This window comes from Phoxinus phoxinus, assembly GCF_949152265.1.
Source record: "Phoxinus phoxinus genome assembly, chromosome: 9".
Taxonomy (NCBI): Eukaryota; Metazoa; Chordata; class Actinopteri; order Cypriniformes; family Leuciscidae; genus Phoxinus; species Phoxinus phoxinus.
The window spans coordinates 5225239-5242752 of record NC_136884.1 but is presented as its reverse complement, the minus strand read 5'-3'; the positions used below and the strand labels follow the sequence as shown (position 1 = coordinate 5242752).

Sequence of the window (17514 nt, the reverse complement as noted above, 5' to 3'; positions counted from 1 at the left end):
CTGCCTTAGTAAGCAGAAGAGACTTCTTTTAATTATTTATTTGAAATCTTACAGATTGAAATCTTTTGAATGGTAGTGTGTGTATATATATATATATTGGGTATATATATATATAATGTAAACTTTAAGCTCTATTTGGTCTCAGGCTGTATGTGGTTTTATGTTTCCTGTGGTGTTTTGACCTACATGAGCTTTCTGGAGAATTTCCAGTCTAAACAGCTCAAGTCATGGTTTGTACTTTGACCATACAGACCCAATGAGATCCCAAACAAGTGGAACATAAGCCTGTGTGCTCCAGCGCAATATTAAGCTGATAGCCATCCAAAAAACTAAAACTTTCACCTAATTGCAAAACAGATGTTAGATGAGGGCATGCAGACAGATCCCACCTGTCAATACTTATTGTTCCTGAAATTGAGCCAGAGTCACTGGAAACTCGCCCAACCTGCACATGGTTCACATGTAGTTTGTGCCAGTGTCGGTCTGTCTACTAATTGCATAACAAAACAAGAGAACTGATCTACTAATCATGAGGTGGGAACAGCAGTGAAACTAATCCGGATCAGTGTAATAGAGGGTGTGAGCCAAGGAACTGAAATCTGAATTGAGATGTTTGTGTTTGGTTAGTTTAGGTTTAAAGAAAACTAAGTGGCACCCCACCCAGCGACTCTCCAAAAAGCACCAGTTGAGCAACTTTTACACCCATTATTTTGTGGTTCCTGCCTTATGAAGGAAAGTAAGTGTAAAGGTTGCATTATATAGGCCTAGCTTACAACATAGATAAAGTACCAAAAATGCTTGATGTAGTCCGTATCAGTAGAATAAATACGCATCATTTTTATGACTTATGCACATATTACTTTATCCCTTCTCAGCACATTTTGTATGTTTCTCTTATCTGACACGCTCAGTTCAGGGGTGGGTACCATTCGACCCTAAGTGTGCTACGAAGTGCACTTAAAAGGGCATTTCACCAACTTACGGGAGATTTCAAACAGAAGCAGGTGTGTGTTCACGGATGTAAAGTGCGTAAGACGCAACAGTTACAAGTCAACTATCATGCACGGGTTGAATAGGATAAAAAGACATACGAATATTTAAATTTTATTTTATTTAAATGCAACTTTTACACTCACTCCAATATAATATTGAAGTGAGTGTAAAGGTTGCATTTTATAGGCCTAGTTTAGCTTACAACACATGGATAAAGTACCAAAAATGCTTGATGTATAGTCCGTATCAGTAGAATAAATAAAGTTACAACAGTTAAAAGTCAACTATCATGATTACGGGTTAAATAAGATAAAAAGACAGGAATATTTAAATTAAGTATTACGTTTATTTTCATATTAACGATCGCAACAATTTTATCATTCAGTTTAGCGCTTTTGAATTATAAATAATTTATAATTATTTTTTATCCAGATGTATTACACAGATGCCGGCTACATTAAATGAAAGTGTTGGGATTTAACACAAACTTTAAACTCTTCTAATGCCTGACTTGTGTTTTATCTGTGTTTGATGCCGTTGCGAATGAATGCATTTGGTCAAGTGAAGTGAACTTCAAGGAAGCAGTGCGCAGTGAACACTGCATAGGGACCCAGTCAATTAAAACTCACCCGAGTTCATGAAGCTCCTCTGAATCAGGTGTGTCAGATAAGAGAGATATACAAATGTGCTTTATGCAATACATAACCCTGGTTATAAATGTGATGAATTAAGTCATTACACAACACAAACAGAACGAACACAGAGAGCAAAACAGAAATAAAGCAGCTAAGTAGGTAATAATAATCACTATTCATATTTTTAATATTACTGGTTTGAATGAGGGGGAATACACACAACAAGAATATGATCACAGGGCAGCAAAAAACTGTGGAGTGACGTGTCAAAGAGATCGTAAGTGTTATTTGCATATATGACTGACTGTTATTTACATGTGTAGTTTTCCTCCAAAACAAAAGGTCTTATTGTCATGTTCCACGGCCCGACAGACAGTGGGAGAGTTGGGCTATGATGATCACCCGTTCCATCCAGTGGCCAGTAATATCTTCTCTGCTAGCATATAAATCCCCAGTAAAAAGCTTCTTTATCAAAAAATAATAATCAGAACAATACATATGATGTATAAAATGAGAAGCAATTAATAAAATATAATCTGAACCACTAGTATTTGGTTACAATAATAGTTTTTGCAGTCCTTATGTAGCCTTGATTTTTTTTTTCTTCTTCCTATTTTCAGTTACCAGACACACACATTCATTACTGTGAGGCTTTGAACCGTTTCAACCAACAATGACAAAGACAGTGACAGAACAAACACAATATTCTCTGCTCTAAATTAGATGGAACTCCCAGATATGGCGTACAGAAGACCCTGAAATGCATCAAACAGGCTTTCGAAAGCCTATAAGAAGGATACAACAGCGATTTTGTAAGAATAAAGGGGAGTTTTGTGTGTGCATGTGTTGCTTGATGCTCCGATCCAGGCAAAAGTGTTCAGTCCTAACTCCTTCCTGGTTTCATCTTTCACACGTCTCTCCAGGTCTCTTAGAAGGAAATGCTTGTGTGAAGGGTAACAGGCAGCATTCTGTTCTTGTCATATCTCAAAGATTATTATGACATCGTGGAACACAATGTCCAATAATTCCGCCTTTCTCTGACTCAAGGTTCTTAAGAGCTCTAATATGGGCGAGGTGAAGTGTGTTTGTGGAGGTGCGCTCGAGAATCAGCGGCGAATCGAAGGTCTGGAAAAGGCAACGGGTGATGTGCCCTGTTGTTCTCCGTCCTCTTTCTGCATCTCTACCTTTTCTTGATCCCTCTAGAGTCTCTAAAGAGTTTGTAGGCTCTTCCTTTGAGAACAAGCAAAGAGCACGCGCCTCTCTGAAGTCAAAGACGGAGAGAACAACAGCTTGAGTCAGAATACATCACACCGGTGCCTCCTTTTCATCAATGACGTCCAACTTTTGATTCTCGAGTCAGGAAAGGTCATTAAATTACTATCAACGGCACACGTACACTTACTTATATACTTTAATTTGTTGCTATTTAATATATCATTTTACATTTCATTATCTCTAAGTTCCCCCTCTGGGTCCGTTAAGGGTCCCGTTTCTTCTCCCGCTAATTGCTCAGTGCCTCTCCAGGGCGTCTGTCCCGTTCCCCAAGCTGCTACTTGCACACGAACTGGTCTACGATCGACGTGCAGCGTTTGCACTTGACGTAGCAGCACCAGTGGAACTTGCAGTGGCAACGCTCATGTTTTTGGGTCTTGAACTGGTCGTAGCCGCGACCGCAGCACATGAGCTCGCAGCCGTCCATGCCCTCCGAGGTCTTGTTGCACAGGCGGCCCTGTGTGCCCAGAGAGCCGGTGGTCTCGTTTCGCAGGCAGTAGTCCGGGCTGGGGTCAGTGTAGACCAGGTCCTCGCTCGTCGGGGGGTTAAAGCGGTTGTTGACCAGCTCCAGCTTGCCCCGTCGGCTGATGCGCATGGCGGCCGCGCTGTCGTACTTCTCCTTCAGGAACTCTCCCACGCGACGGAAGTCGGCCAGCTGGAGCCAACAGGTTTTCAGACTGCATGAGCCGGAGACTCCGTGACACTTGCATGCGACGTTGGCCAGATTGTACACTGCCTGTGGGTGGAGAAAGAGACGTGAACGAGAAAAAATGAGAACTGTTGTGAGAATATGACAATGTAACTTGAAAACAAGAATCAGCACTAAAAGCCAATAAACCAAACTTATATACAGCACCAAAACTTTCCCAGTCAGGATATGCTTATACAGCTTACATGAAATATCATACTATTTTATTATGAAATATCATATCATAATAAAATAGTTATACAAACAAGCACTAAAGGAATAGGATTAAAATTAAACTTTTCAAATTGGTCAGCTAGGTAAAAATGATCTAACAGGTAAGCATAGATCTTGTCGAAATTGTAAGGACGATTTGTGATAGTTTGGAATATTAAGTAGGAATGGGTTGGAAATTACAGACTAATCGATAATATTTTGCCATGCATGCCATAATTTACCACCACAAAGTGTTTACGAATTTACAGTATGTATGTCTTGAAGTTTCCTGTATAATTAATGGTATAAAAATGGTATAATTACCAGCTATTAATACACTTTTATTTATTAATTTTTTTTAAATTTAATTTTTTTAAAATATAAGATGGGGTAAAATAATGTGAGAATGTGTGAAATAATAATAATAATTAGCCTACTATTTTGTAAAAAAAATTATACATATTATTTAAAATATTTCTTTTATAAAATTAGTGGGTAGGCTATGTTAATTTTTAAATAAAATAAATAATATTTTAAACATTATTTTAAAACAAATATTAAGCAAAACATTTTTTACAAAATAAAAATGATAAATTAAAATTTTATAAAAAAAATTGAGGCCAATGAAACTGGTTTAGTGCAACAGAGAGCTAAGTGCTACAAACATGAATAATAGTTATGCTATTACTTTTATTTTTTAAGGGATTGGAAGCAATAGCTCAGAACACCCTAGCAAACACACAGCTTGCTATTCTTGGCAAAAGCACTTTTTAATTTTTTTTTTTTACATTTCATGAATTATTTTTCATTAGGGTACACAGTTCTATAATAAGCCGCCAAATAAGCCCTGGTGGAACAACAGCTCCCTCTAGAGGCTACATGAGTTCAGTGCACCAGCCTGTTTGAAGTTGATGGGGCCTCCAGAGGCCTTTGAGTTTACGGTCCCTTTACAAACAGAGAGCCGCAGTGAGAGCGTTCGGGGAACAATGGGATGAATAGTCATTCTGTTCTAGAACACACAGAGAGCCCCGCGTCCACTGACAGCAGACTTCCTGCTGATTAAATTCAATGAAACCCCCAGCTGAACCAATAAAGAAACGCTCGACATATTGTCCTGCTAAACCAACGGCTGTTCTTCCCTTTCCTTTTTAATTATTTAACATGTAACATTAACAGACTATTACTTTTCATTAACCACCCACAACAGGGCGTCCCAAATACGTTTCATACAAGTGCGTCGCGTTTGGCCGACAAACACAAAAACAAGGTAATGAGTGCAATCTCTTTTCCACGTCGAGGTTGGGTGGCCAGCGTGGGTATTCCCGCCTCGGTATGTGACGTGTCTTGTTTGCTGTGTCTTTTGTGTCTGTTTAGTGTCCTGAACGAGGGAACATTAAAGACATTTCTCTTTCTGTTTCTCTGTCATTTAAGACCCGGCAGTGCTCCTCCCTTTAACACCTCACGTGAGAACATTTAACGGTCGTCTTTGAGGATGTGCTGCCCCGACTCTTCAACCCCCCTCCGGTGGCAGCTGTTTAAGCCCCCTTCCTTTTACCTGCTCGCACACAGACATTAAGGGGAGTTCCAACACCTTTCAAGTCTCTGTCATCACCGGCCCAACCTGCATACCTGTCTGCAATCCAGAAACAACACACACACACACACTTTCCCACACAGCAGCGGCCCACATCACGCAAGCCATTCTCGGCTATTTACTATCTTGCGTGTCAAGCTGCAGTTCCGCTACCTCATCTAAATGATCTCACACAAAAGGGTTTTTGAGCATTTCTATGCAACATGTGCGCCCAACTGAAACTGTGTTCACATAAAGGCTGCCATTTCTCTCTTTTATTCGTCCTCACTTTCATCTATCTCCTTTTCGCGCCACTCCTTTTCACTCTCTGTCTCTCTTTTTTCTCTCTTTGGCCCAAGTGACCAAGGTGTGATGGATAGACAGGCTCATCGGTGCGTGGAAAGGACACGCATGCGGTGCTGTGCACAATGGAGCGCGCTCAGACGGGTCAGGGTCACTGCTGGGCGGGGTCGGGGCGGAGCAAGGAGACGGCAAACAACCATCCCTGGAGCTGTAGAGATAAGAGACGCCGCGGGACGGGGAAAAGAATCTGGAGTAAACAAATACAAATCGCTCTGAGCTATGCCAAGAAAATGTAGCAGTTTTCAAGGCCGCAACAATGTATCTATAGAAAAGAGATTTTAGAAAACATCTGTATATATGTGTGTATTTTTATTTATTTATTTTTTACATGAGGTTTAATCAGCTCCATGTTGGGGACAAAACTGGGGACTATTTCTGGCAAAACCTTAGTTTGGGGCATTCTCAGTAGTAGAAAATGATTCATTAAGCATTTATCATATTTATATAAATACACACCCACACAAACATTTATAAATTACAATTAAATCTGTTTATTTTTTTAATAAAATGTAAAAAATATTTGTTTTAATTCTTTATTATTACTGTTTTACATTTTAGAATAATAGTAAAGTATAATTCACACACACACACACACACACACACACACACACACACACACACACACACACACGCACACACACACAATAAAATATTAGTGAAAATATTTGTATTTAATTTTTCTATTTACTTTCTTATTTTCTTTTCTATTTTAATTGAACTTTTTAATGTTTGTTCGTTCTTTTTTTTATAGTCTTTAGTTCACAGTCACATTATGCTGCATACATAGTACATATTTGTTGTTTGCTGTTGCTAGTTGATTATTTTACTTTTTATCTTATTTAATTTTCCTAGATAACAGCTTTTGAAAACAGTCTTGAAGGAATTCACATTTATGCTGGACTCTAGTTAGCAGCGTTTCCTTCACTATACTGTCCAACTCATGTTTTGTGAAGTTCTGTAAAGAAATTCCATGTCTATTTGTCCACGACGCTAATTTTAGGCACTTACTAATATGTCTTCGGATCAAAAGTTTAATAAGATCATAAGAAACATGATTCAGTCACTTTTGACTGGTCGAGTAGATAAAAACGAGAAAAGTATATGGTACGTCCTCATTTAGATGGCTAAGTAAATATGCGTGTCTGTGAATACAAAAGCATTCAAACATTAGTAATGCAGATAAATTGAGTGAGACAGAAAGCCTTAGTAATGTATTAAAGTACGTTACACCTACGTGTGTGTGTGTGTGAGTGACTAATAAAGTGCTTTAGATTAAGGTGTGTGTGTGTTTGTCTCCGCTGCAGTTGATTTCTAATGAAAGACACACAGAAGCAGGTGATCTTTATAGAGGGTGGAGGCCTCCTCTCTCTGTACAGTCTGGGTCACGAGCCTTTGTGACCCACAGCACCGGAACCACACGCACCATCTTTCACTAAACCGGTCTTATCCCCCCGACTCCACACCGAGGGGCATCCGATACGCTTCTGTCACCTCCACAAAAGCCCACCAAGACCAAGCCTTTCCAAGCAAGACAAATCTCCAGCAAACAGGCCCCGCAAAAAAAAAAAAGGAACGCCGGGAGTATCGGGGGTCACACCATACCTTTAAATCCACCGCCGCCAAAAAAGCAGGTGCCAATAACTCAAAAAAAAGAACAAAAAGGACCAAGTTGAGGGTGGTCGAGTTGCTCGGCGTCACTGAAAGATATAATCTCCCCAGCATGCACGTACAGAACATGTCCAGACCTTGACCTCCTCACCTCAGGGAACCTCCAGGAGAAGAGCCAGGGATCTCAGATGTGCCATAACTCCAGAAAAGAGGCCCTCTCTTCTGTAAACACCTTAAATACACTCATCTTCCCTAAGACAAACATATGTGGCGGAGCTCTGCGCACGGCAAGCACCCACATCGGCAGGCAAATGGACTTTTTATGGGGCCGCTTCGTTTTAAAAGCACTCAAATAACTGAGTGGAAAGAGGATGGGATCGGGGTGTGGTATGACAAAGCGTGGGACTCGCAAAGGGACGGAAGAACGCATTCCAGTTTGATGGTGTGTTTTGGCAGGATGTGGTGACATTCTGCAGTGCGTTCTCCGAGAGGGCGGCCCGCTCCGGTTTTATGCCCACCTGAACGTGGCAGGGGGGCCACAGTTTGCCGGAGCCAGACACACACACAAACACACACACACATAGTTGGAAACGTTCCAATAATCCTTCCACCATATAGCGGTTCTATAAAACAGCAAGAAGCCATTCAAAAGGAAAATGTGCAGTGTCAGAGCGTTCCTGACTAAACAAATTTGCCACACATCACCTTATAAAAAAAAACACAAAAACTATTTGTTCTGGCATCGACTACTCCATTAAATGAATAAAAGGGAGATTGGATGGGAATCTGAGCAACATGCTGAATGGGAAAAGCAAATGAGTAACATGGGACGCTTTAGTGGTCCCATCGTCCCCGGTGGTGCTTTGACCTCCTGACCCCCAGCAGACTCTATGGGCGCTGGCCTAGCACAGGCGCCATTTGGTCACTTTCATGAATTTAGCTCTGTAATCTAAAATAGATGCCGCACAGACCACTGTGTGCGTTTTTATATGAAGCTAAAGTCTTAATGACTAATTAATCATCTAACAAGTCAGGTAAATGCCATGCTTTAACTACAGGAACTCGCTCACAAAAGTCTTTAAATTCATCCAATTAAAACTGAATGTCTTTGTATTGTTTCTCATGCTTTTCTGAGTGTCCTGCCGCAAGGATAACGTTTTTACAACCCATTTCAAGATAGTCCAGCGAATAAAAACGTGCATTCAGACCCCTGCATTTGTTTCCATTCAGTCTAGCTGATTTTGTCTCATGTAAACAAACACCCCCCATTAACACGTCCAACCGGTGTCCGGTGAATCCAAACCAGCCTAAATTAGCGGTCACATTGGCGAAATGTATGAAGCACAAGAATCTGTCCGTCGGTCAACCGAAATCTGCATGAGGAAATCTGCCGCCCTCTCGCAAAATTCCCAATTGCATGGATTCCTATTGGATTTCGCCAGCAAAAAACTTGCAGGACAATTGTAAATCTTAACTATACAGGGCTTCATTAAGATGAATTAACTGACATTGGCTAGTCAATTTGAGAAAATATGTCATTGCCCATCCCTAAAAGTTATATATAATTACTGTAGACCACACACGATTACATTTTTACCTTTGAGGACATCTCCAAAGGAAGACTTTGTCAGATTTAGCTATCTTCTAAAGACAATTGCGGTCCCAAAGTTTAGCTAAGTAAACACATTCACTCAACAACAGAGGGAGGATGAAGTAACCGTGTTTGTTATTGTGTTTGTGGTGATCTGCAGGAGACATAAGGGCTGGCTTTGGTTTATTCACGCACAAACATATTTAAAGCCGTGTTTATCCGTCCGAGTGTACATCTGGCCTCTTATTTCTCAATATCACAATAGAGGTTGCAACAGCCGTGATTCATTCGCTAAGCATTAAAGAAACACACCTTAACCAAACCAATGCACTGTAGACTCTTGCACAAAATGAAATTAGGTGGATCATGGTGGATTTAACGCCCACAGTACGGGACACTTACTACTATCCGATGATTTCCATCTATCAATGGGTCAATCATCTATGTGTGTGTTCATTTCCTCACCATTCTCCCAGCTTCGTTGTTCTGTAGATTCATAAGGGTGCGTGCATTCTCGATCGATCCACGATGGTAGTTCTTCTCGCGCTCACGGGCGTCCACAAACTCCCGGGCGAAACGGTAGCCGTAGTTGACGTTGTCCCCGCAGCCGCCCCATAGCCAGTCTCTCGGGAGGTCTTTGGGACGAGCCGCTCGGCTGCAGCCACAGGTGGAGAGCTCACCCTCACGGCACGCTCGACTCACGGCGTTCACGACACCCGCTGCACTGATGGCGTAAGTAAAAGCTGTTTCTCTGCTGCCTGCAGAAGACAAGCACAGAAAAACACATAATTAGGACACGCAGAAGACAAGCGCAGAAAAACACATAATTAGGACACGCAGAAGACAAGCGCAGAAAAACACATAATTAGGACATGGACGACATTCCATTGGCTGAAAATCGCTTTGTTAAATCATCCACAACTCTTCAGTATACTATTTTATCTTGATTATTCACTTAGGAAGTAAGGCAGAGAGTAAAACAACTCATTTCCAGAACCCCACAGATGGTAACAATCTTTTTGGTAAGCCCTGCAGTGAGAGATAAGATTATCAGAAACGTGTGCATGTACATAGACAGCACTGATTCATTGTTCCATTGTTAAATATATATATATATATATATGAATGAAAGTATATTAAAACACAAGCAAAAAGAGGACTGACATATTTTCCAGTTTTGGTACAATTCACAGGAGGCATATGATAACCCGCAAAGCTTTCCTGCCAAAGAGGCGCTAGGTTTATAAAAATTTGTGCTCTTTTTCGCATCTGTTGTGCATGTGTTACCTGATTTTTTCCCCCCATCTAATAAGCCATCTGGAATGCAGATTTCACATACCTCAACAGCACAGGCAATACAGTTAATAGCGTTTAACGTTTAAAAGCTGTTCAAACATGTTAAAAAGTGCTAGTACAACCATATTTAGAGATAAGCAGTTTGTATCAATGCTCAGCGACACCATAATTACAAGAGGAAATTTGTCACACAAAACGTTTTTAAACTGCAGGCCCCGAGAATTCCTTTTTAATGATCCGGCCTTCCTCAACGCCTTAATGAAAGTCAACTTGCCCCTGACTAGACGGACCACAAGTAACCGTTCTGTGCATTATAAAACTTTTATTTTTAAATGTAGCACAGGAGTATAGCTTATAATGTTAGGGATTTAGGGACTTTTTACAATATATTTACTATATATTTTAAGGTGTCATTGTTACAGTGTAATTATATTTAAGTACTGAGTAATAGTAAGCAATTACATGTAGCCTACTTGCTATAGGGTTAGGGTAGGATTTGGTTGAGGGTTAGTTGCATGTAATTATGCATAATTTACTGATTTACTATGGAAATGTAACATATGTTACTACCTGTAACATATGTAACAAGGACACTGTAAAATAAAGTGTTACCTAAATTATTTTACAATAATTTACTTGATTTTGTGTGGGTTTTAGAGTAGCCTATCAACTCCGATTTTAAAATATGTATAAATTAATACATTTTAGTTAGATTTTTTTTTTACAGTGAAATAGACTAGAATAGATAGAATATATACAAAGACAGAAAAAAAACATTATTTTAAAATAATGTAAAAAATTCAAACTCACAATGCGTCGCGAGTAAACGGGTGTGAACCTGCATTCCAGCGATGCGCCTATTGAATTTGGAGGGCCACTTTTATTGGCCTTTGGTGCCCGGACTTCAAATAGAGTCCCGGATATCCCGACTCTGTGTCATCGTGTCATTGCATTTCAAAAGCGACTCTGGACAATGGCCCGACTAACACCTCAATATAAACCTCGCGATTGACTGCAAATAAGTCCCGTGCTATTTGGGGGGCATGAGAGGGGGGCATGTCGCGTCTTACACCTTGTTTCACTGATGAGCGGAACTAACACTCAATTGAGGCAACGAGCGCTGTCTTTCTGTGAGAGAACGACACGCATACTAGCATGCATTGCATTCAAGTACACACTGCTTCATACATACTAGAAGAAAGAGTGACCACATCTAGAGCAACTTTCTTCATTTAAATATGCTGTATAAAAGTTTTCTACCCATCTAAACATGCATGCATAAAATAATACAGAGCACCCATTTAAATAAAAAGCAATGTTATAAGAAAATCAACAAAGTGATGTCAAGAGACCAACGCGTAAATCTCACGGGGAGCGGTTCGCGTCATGATGAGATCCTCCATTAGCAGGTTACATTTAAGCTATGTAGGCTATAACAAATATTCAAAACTATACATATATCAAAAACGTTTATCAAAAAGTATGCGTTATATACCTATATATATTACAAATGTGTTTTTTTTAACCACAATTTAACTTATTCCTATTCTTTTCACAATTAAAACCAGTGGGACAACATTGTTCAGTTGCTCAATAAAAAGTTGCAAACAATAAAGTAGGCCACCATAAATTATTATTTGTTTATGATAATCAAATATATGCACATTTCTATATAAATGTTTCATTTAAAATAACAATATGAATCAAGTGATTGAAAATGAGTCTATATCTTATAACCAATTAAATTTTTTACATGCATTGTGATTATGATTTATATGACTTTAAAAACGTGAACAATCACCCCTTTAAATAATATACCAAATGCACATTTAGTTTCACATGTTTAATGTATTCCTTTTATCATCTTTCAGAGGGGCAAACTGGAATTAAACAACTGGTCATGTTATATTTACACCAGCCGCTTGAAATCAAGACATCTGAACTTTTATTTTTAGCTGACAACTCTAAGCAAAATACATTAACTTCCTTGAAGACAATTCTAACTCAAGAGTACATGATGGGCTCAAATGGATTTTCAAAGCGGCATGCTTTATTATTGTGCATTTGATGTGTATTTTAAGCATCATCACAGTGACTCACCTATCTGCATGACGCGGCCGAACACTGAAGTGTTGTCCACCGTGCTACAGTTCCATCGCCTTTGCCTGAACTGATACTGACACTCCTTGATGCCCGTCTTCGCCCCCTCTCCAATATAAACCATATGGTCCTGATAGAGCTGGCAGAGCTTCTTCTGACCCTGAGACAGGCCTGTCAACTGGCTGCACAGAGGCTGTGCTCCAATGATGTACATCTCCGGTCTCTGGATGGGGTTCATGGCTAATGACCTGAGAAAGTAAGACCAATGCACCGACCATCAAATATGCACACCTAACCTGCAGCATACATGACACAAAATAGTGTCAAATTTCATTAGAAGATATCTGGAATCTGGACTGCATGTGTTTTTTTGGGGGGAATGCAATGTGAGATAGCAGTTTTTTTCTTGTGCATATGCCAATAGATTTTTTTTTTTTTTACCAAGTCAAACTGTAAACCTGTGTAAACCAATTTAATTTCAAGCAAATTCTTTTTTTGTGATAGTGAGTTAAGGATTGCACAGCGTAAATGGTGTCTGGGGAACTTATTATCAAGTTGAAAACTGTTAGAAAGGACCTGTTGTCCTCAGGACATGAATGCCCTTATTTACAAACAGTTTGACCATTTGTTGCCCAAGGTAAATATTATGACAAAGCCTCCACATTTGTTCTCAGTGAATAGTTTTCTTAAAGTGAATTGTTTCATCATTCACACACAATTTAATATGGTATTCTTCAGAAATATACATTTGCAACTTGGAATAGTTTGCAATTACAATCTGATCTTACCACCATGAGTTGGCGACCACCAGCAGCTGTGAGTTGCAGACGATGAGGGTCACTGCCAGAAGTAGGTGTCCTGGGTTCATTCTCACATCCATCCTTCCTCGGCCAAGAAATGGAAATGCAAAGAGCCTCCTCTGGGGAAACATTTAGGAAATGATAGTAATCCACTTGGAGGAGCTGCTTCCTTTAGTAACTTGACTAAAAAATAAAGTCTCTTGAAGTGCAGTGCCTCTGAATCCCCTCAATCTCGCTCCAGCTCAGTTTTAAACACCAGCTGTGCGTAAAACACCTAGATGACCTGAGGCACTAACGGAGTCTGACATCTGTTGAGAATGTTCTTTTCAAACTCTGCTTCATAAAACGCAACGAAAGTGGATGTCGGTGTGTAATGGATATAAGCAACATGGATGGAAGTTAAAACGAAGGAAGAAAAGACATCTGAAAGTGCATCTGTGGTGGTGATAGTCCAAACTCTCTCCCCCCTATGTCTCTGCCGGTTCAGTCGATATGAACTAACACCTCTGCGCTCCGATGGCACAACTTAACCCTCCCTCCTTCTGTCGCACTTCTCCGCACCCCCTTCGTTTTGACGCGGATACAATGGAGAGGAGGAGGAGCGCGAGGGGAGCCGCTGCGCGGTGAGGAATTTGGGGAGGCCAAACAACACAAGAGGGCAGCAGATGAGAATCCGATTCACAAGAAGAGCTTTGATTCTCCGGTGCGTAAGAGCGCGTTTTGGACTCATGGTAAATTAAGCCACAATGCGTTTATTGGGACGACATAGGCTACTTCAAATGGTTGCGCACCTCAAGCCATTTATATGAAAATCTGTTTCGGACAAAAGTCATAATGGCAAAAGTTAACACACACACTCACACACACAGAGGGAGAGAGAACGAGAGATGGATAAAAGAGTTAACGGCTTGGAAAATATCATTCTTCCATCAAAGTTCATATGCGTGTAAACTCCATTCTTTTTAGCTCTATAGTTTACCGCAATAAATCCGAACAAGGGGGAAACAAAAAAATCCCAGTTTGACATGGGGAATAAAAGCCACGCATGTGATCTTTGGCAGTTCAACTCCTGATACCCTCTAAATCACTTCGCACATAAAAGACGCAGTTGCATTAAACGCACTTGGGCATGAGATATCCACTCACACTTGTAAGCAACCAAGACTAAACCGTGCTATAATGTGGGGAAATTTTTATCAGCACACCCGTTTTAGATGAATTTACAGCTGATAACCAACATTGCAGACATAAACAGCCACATTGCACCCTATCCTTCAGAAGTGCGGTGTGTAAGGAATGCAAATACAATGAGTGTTTTACAGCTCCAGACTCTTGAAGAGGTTTGGGAGTTATATAGAGAGCCCTGTGCCATTCCAGCATCACCCCCACACCTCTCTTTTGAGTGCCGTCCTACAGACATGTCAGAATTGGTGTGAGAGACGCCACTCAATTTCCGAGCAGTCTGTGCATGATAAAGCGCCTCTCCGGACCCTTTCATCTCGTCTAATCCACACGCCCAGCTATCACCTTTACGCCTCCCATCGCAGACCTGGGCTCGTCTCCATGCCCCTCCCTCCCTCACTCCCTCACTTACGCAGAGAGAGCAATAAACCCTGTTTATTTTACTTTACGTTATAATCGGTGTGTTACTTAATACTGTTTTTGTAAATGCAATATCCAAATCAGCATGCATAATAATGTTTTTGGACTTATTTGGCAATACAATAGGGCTACTAAGTTTTTTTTTTGGACACTGGTTGAAAGGGGGAAGTTGTAGCCTACACACCACGCACGCACGCACGCACAATCCCAAATCCCGTGTGTGTGTGTGTGTGTGTGTGTGTGTGTACAATTTCCCCCTCAACCAGTGTCACAAAAAATATCCAAGTAGGCATAGGCTACCATATTCGCAAATAAATCCAATGACATTATTGTGCATGCTAATTTTCACATTGCATTTACAGTAATTATAAGAAACACACCGACCATAATGCACATAAACCTATGAATGATGTGGTTAGTGGTTCATTTGAGTTCACATTTATTAGTAGTCAGGAGCTCCACCTGGTGTACTCATTACGTTATTACAACACAATTAGAGTCTAAAATAAAATAAAATAGAACAAAATAAAATGATTACACAGAACAAACTAAAATATGTATAATTATCAATATTTTTTAAAAACTTTCTTATGAAACTTATGTAAAATGTATTTTACATAGGTAAGCTACCACGCTTATTGTTGATAAGAAATTTAATTAAACGCAATTATCAATATGAAGTAGAATAAATGCATCTCTGAAGTCGTTTTGAATAGTCATCTTCTTAGTGCATAAACGTACATAATAATGATTACAAAAAAAACTATTATTATTGAATTAATTAATTAATTAATAAGAATAATACAACCATGAATACATTTCTAAATTCTAAAACCCTCTTCTACAACTTGACTAAAGTTTCTGTAAGAGTCCATTTCTATTGCATACATTCACAATTGAATGTCCTGACGGTGCTACTGCATCTTATCACATGGTGGCGCACTTTAGCAAGAAATGAATAGAGACAGCAAAACTAGCAATTGCATTTTCTCACGAGTATATGCAATCGCAGCGCAACCCAGCGCAATGCCAGTGTAACACACGACTGGCGATGCCTCATGCTTGTCAGTATGCATTAAGCTCTTTGTACGTGCAATGAAAAACACGCAAACAAGAAAAAGATTCCAATCTTTTGTTTTGAGTTGTCAAAGCTCGTGTATAAATTCTTGCCTGTAATTTTATCCTGTCCTGCGGAGGTCGTTTGAGGTAAGAGCCATTTCGACCTGACAGATGCTCTCCAGCAGATAACATCTGACTGTGAGCAATAAAACTTGTAAAAGAAGCTGAGTCTTAGGGATAAGTGTGCTCGCATATATCACATATGCATTGCTTAATAAACATGATTTATTCGGCCTGACATGGCTTCTAATAATACACATTCCAACGTGACCTTAAATGGACACATTCTCTCCCTGTCGGTCTATTCTATGCCATCTGTGCCGCTGCCAGCTATCGTTGGTAAATGATGACATCACTGGCACGCATGAATAGAATCTGAGCATCCTGCTCGTTTTCAGAATCTGGAGTCTGTCTTCATATGGGCTTTGCAGATTTGTACAGACTTATATTAGCAGAGCGGTTGCTAGTGCTGGCAGATCTGTTAAAGAATGATAATTCTGTCATTATTTACTCGGCCTTATGTCATTCCAAACCCGTATTATTTCCTTGCTCGCATGGAACACAAAACAAGATGTCTAGCAGAATTGTGATGCTTCTCTTGACTCAATCTCCAATAATGACAAAATGACCAGCAGCATAAAAGTAGTTTATATGAGAGTCTAAATCTGCCAAGGGGGTAATAGGCCTAATGGAACAACAGCTTTAAAAGGGGATTTCACTATTATTTACAACAGGATCTGCATTTTCGTTAGCCTGGCTAACGCCAGACCCAATTCTCGTGAATAAAATTGCGCTGCGCAAAGGCAGTCTGGGGAAACCCAGGCTACATTTTCGTGGGTTTAAATAAAATATTTTTGTTATAAAAAAAAAAACCTTTGTGCATCAAAACCACTCCTTTACTGGTATATATATATATATATATATTTTTTCAAAAGTCAACAAATTTTGCGACAGCTCAATGTAACATTTTGGACATGCAAGTCTATGAGTAACTTGTAAAAAGCAAACATCTCCAGCATGTTTTATAATTACCCAAAAAAATCAAACATAGTTCACCCCTCATGCATGTTATCACGTCTGTCAAAACCTTAGGCAGGCCGTCGGTTGGGTTATTAGAACCAAAAAAATGGACATAACACACTCATGGGCATCAATCACTTCACTGAATACTTGCCAGCAGTACGATCCATCTGTTTTCAAATCCACATCATTTGAATATCACAACATCAATGTCTGTCAAAAAATAACGTGCACAATGCACGGTAGTATATACGAGAAGCAGAGCTCTAGCGAGTCACGCATTTCCTGGGAAACCAACCACACTACCGGATATTTAGGCTCTGTCCCAAATGGCAGTCTAAGCACTCGCGGTCTTCCTACGAGTCCGCACTTTCGTGACATAACGCCTCTTTGACTGTCGGGAAGAAGTCTGCTGCGGAGCTCATATCAGTGCGGCCTCGGCAAAAGTGCGTATCGAGGGCGCATATAGACCTTAGGCTGTCCCAGTTGTCATTTTAGGTCTCAGAAGGGTGCTCGCGAACCAAAATGACAACTGGGACACCCTAAGGTCTCATGGACTTAATGGACGCGCGCACACCGCAGCCATTGTAAGTCCACAAGACCGAAAGTGCATATGAAGTGTGCCATTTGGGACAGGGCCT

The 17514-nt window shown here is 40.2% G+C and overlaps 1 protein-coding gene across 2 annotated transcripts in view; it reads right to left on the bottom strand.

Annotated features, from left to right (window-relative positions):
- Positions 1-1788: 1788 nt before the first annotated feature.
- The window catches only part of wnt5b (wingless-type MMTV integration site family, member 5b), a 75803-nt gene continuing 60077 nt past the window's right edge, over positions 1789-17514 (bottom strand). Inside the window, exons 3-6 of one of the 2 annotated variants that reach the window (XM_079624047.1) lie at positions 13121-13251; positions 12333-12580; positions 9402-9694; positions 1789-3636 (exon numbers count right to left, since the gene is read on the bottom strand). In XM_079624047.1, the coding sequence (XP_079480173.1) occupies positions 3178-3636; positions 9402-9694; positions 12333-12580; positions 13121-13212 (1092 nt within the window). In that variant the 5' untranslated portion in view covers positions 13213-13251 and the 3' untranslated portion in view covers positions 1789-3177. Of the gene's footprint in view, positions 3637-9401; positions 9695-12332; positions 12581-13120; positions 13384-17514 lie in introns of those variants that run through there. The other variant, XM_079624046.1, reaches the window with a different exon arrangement.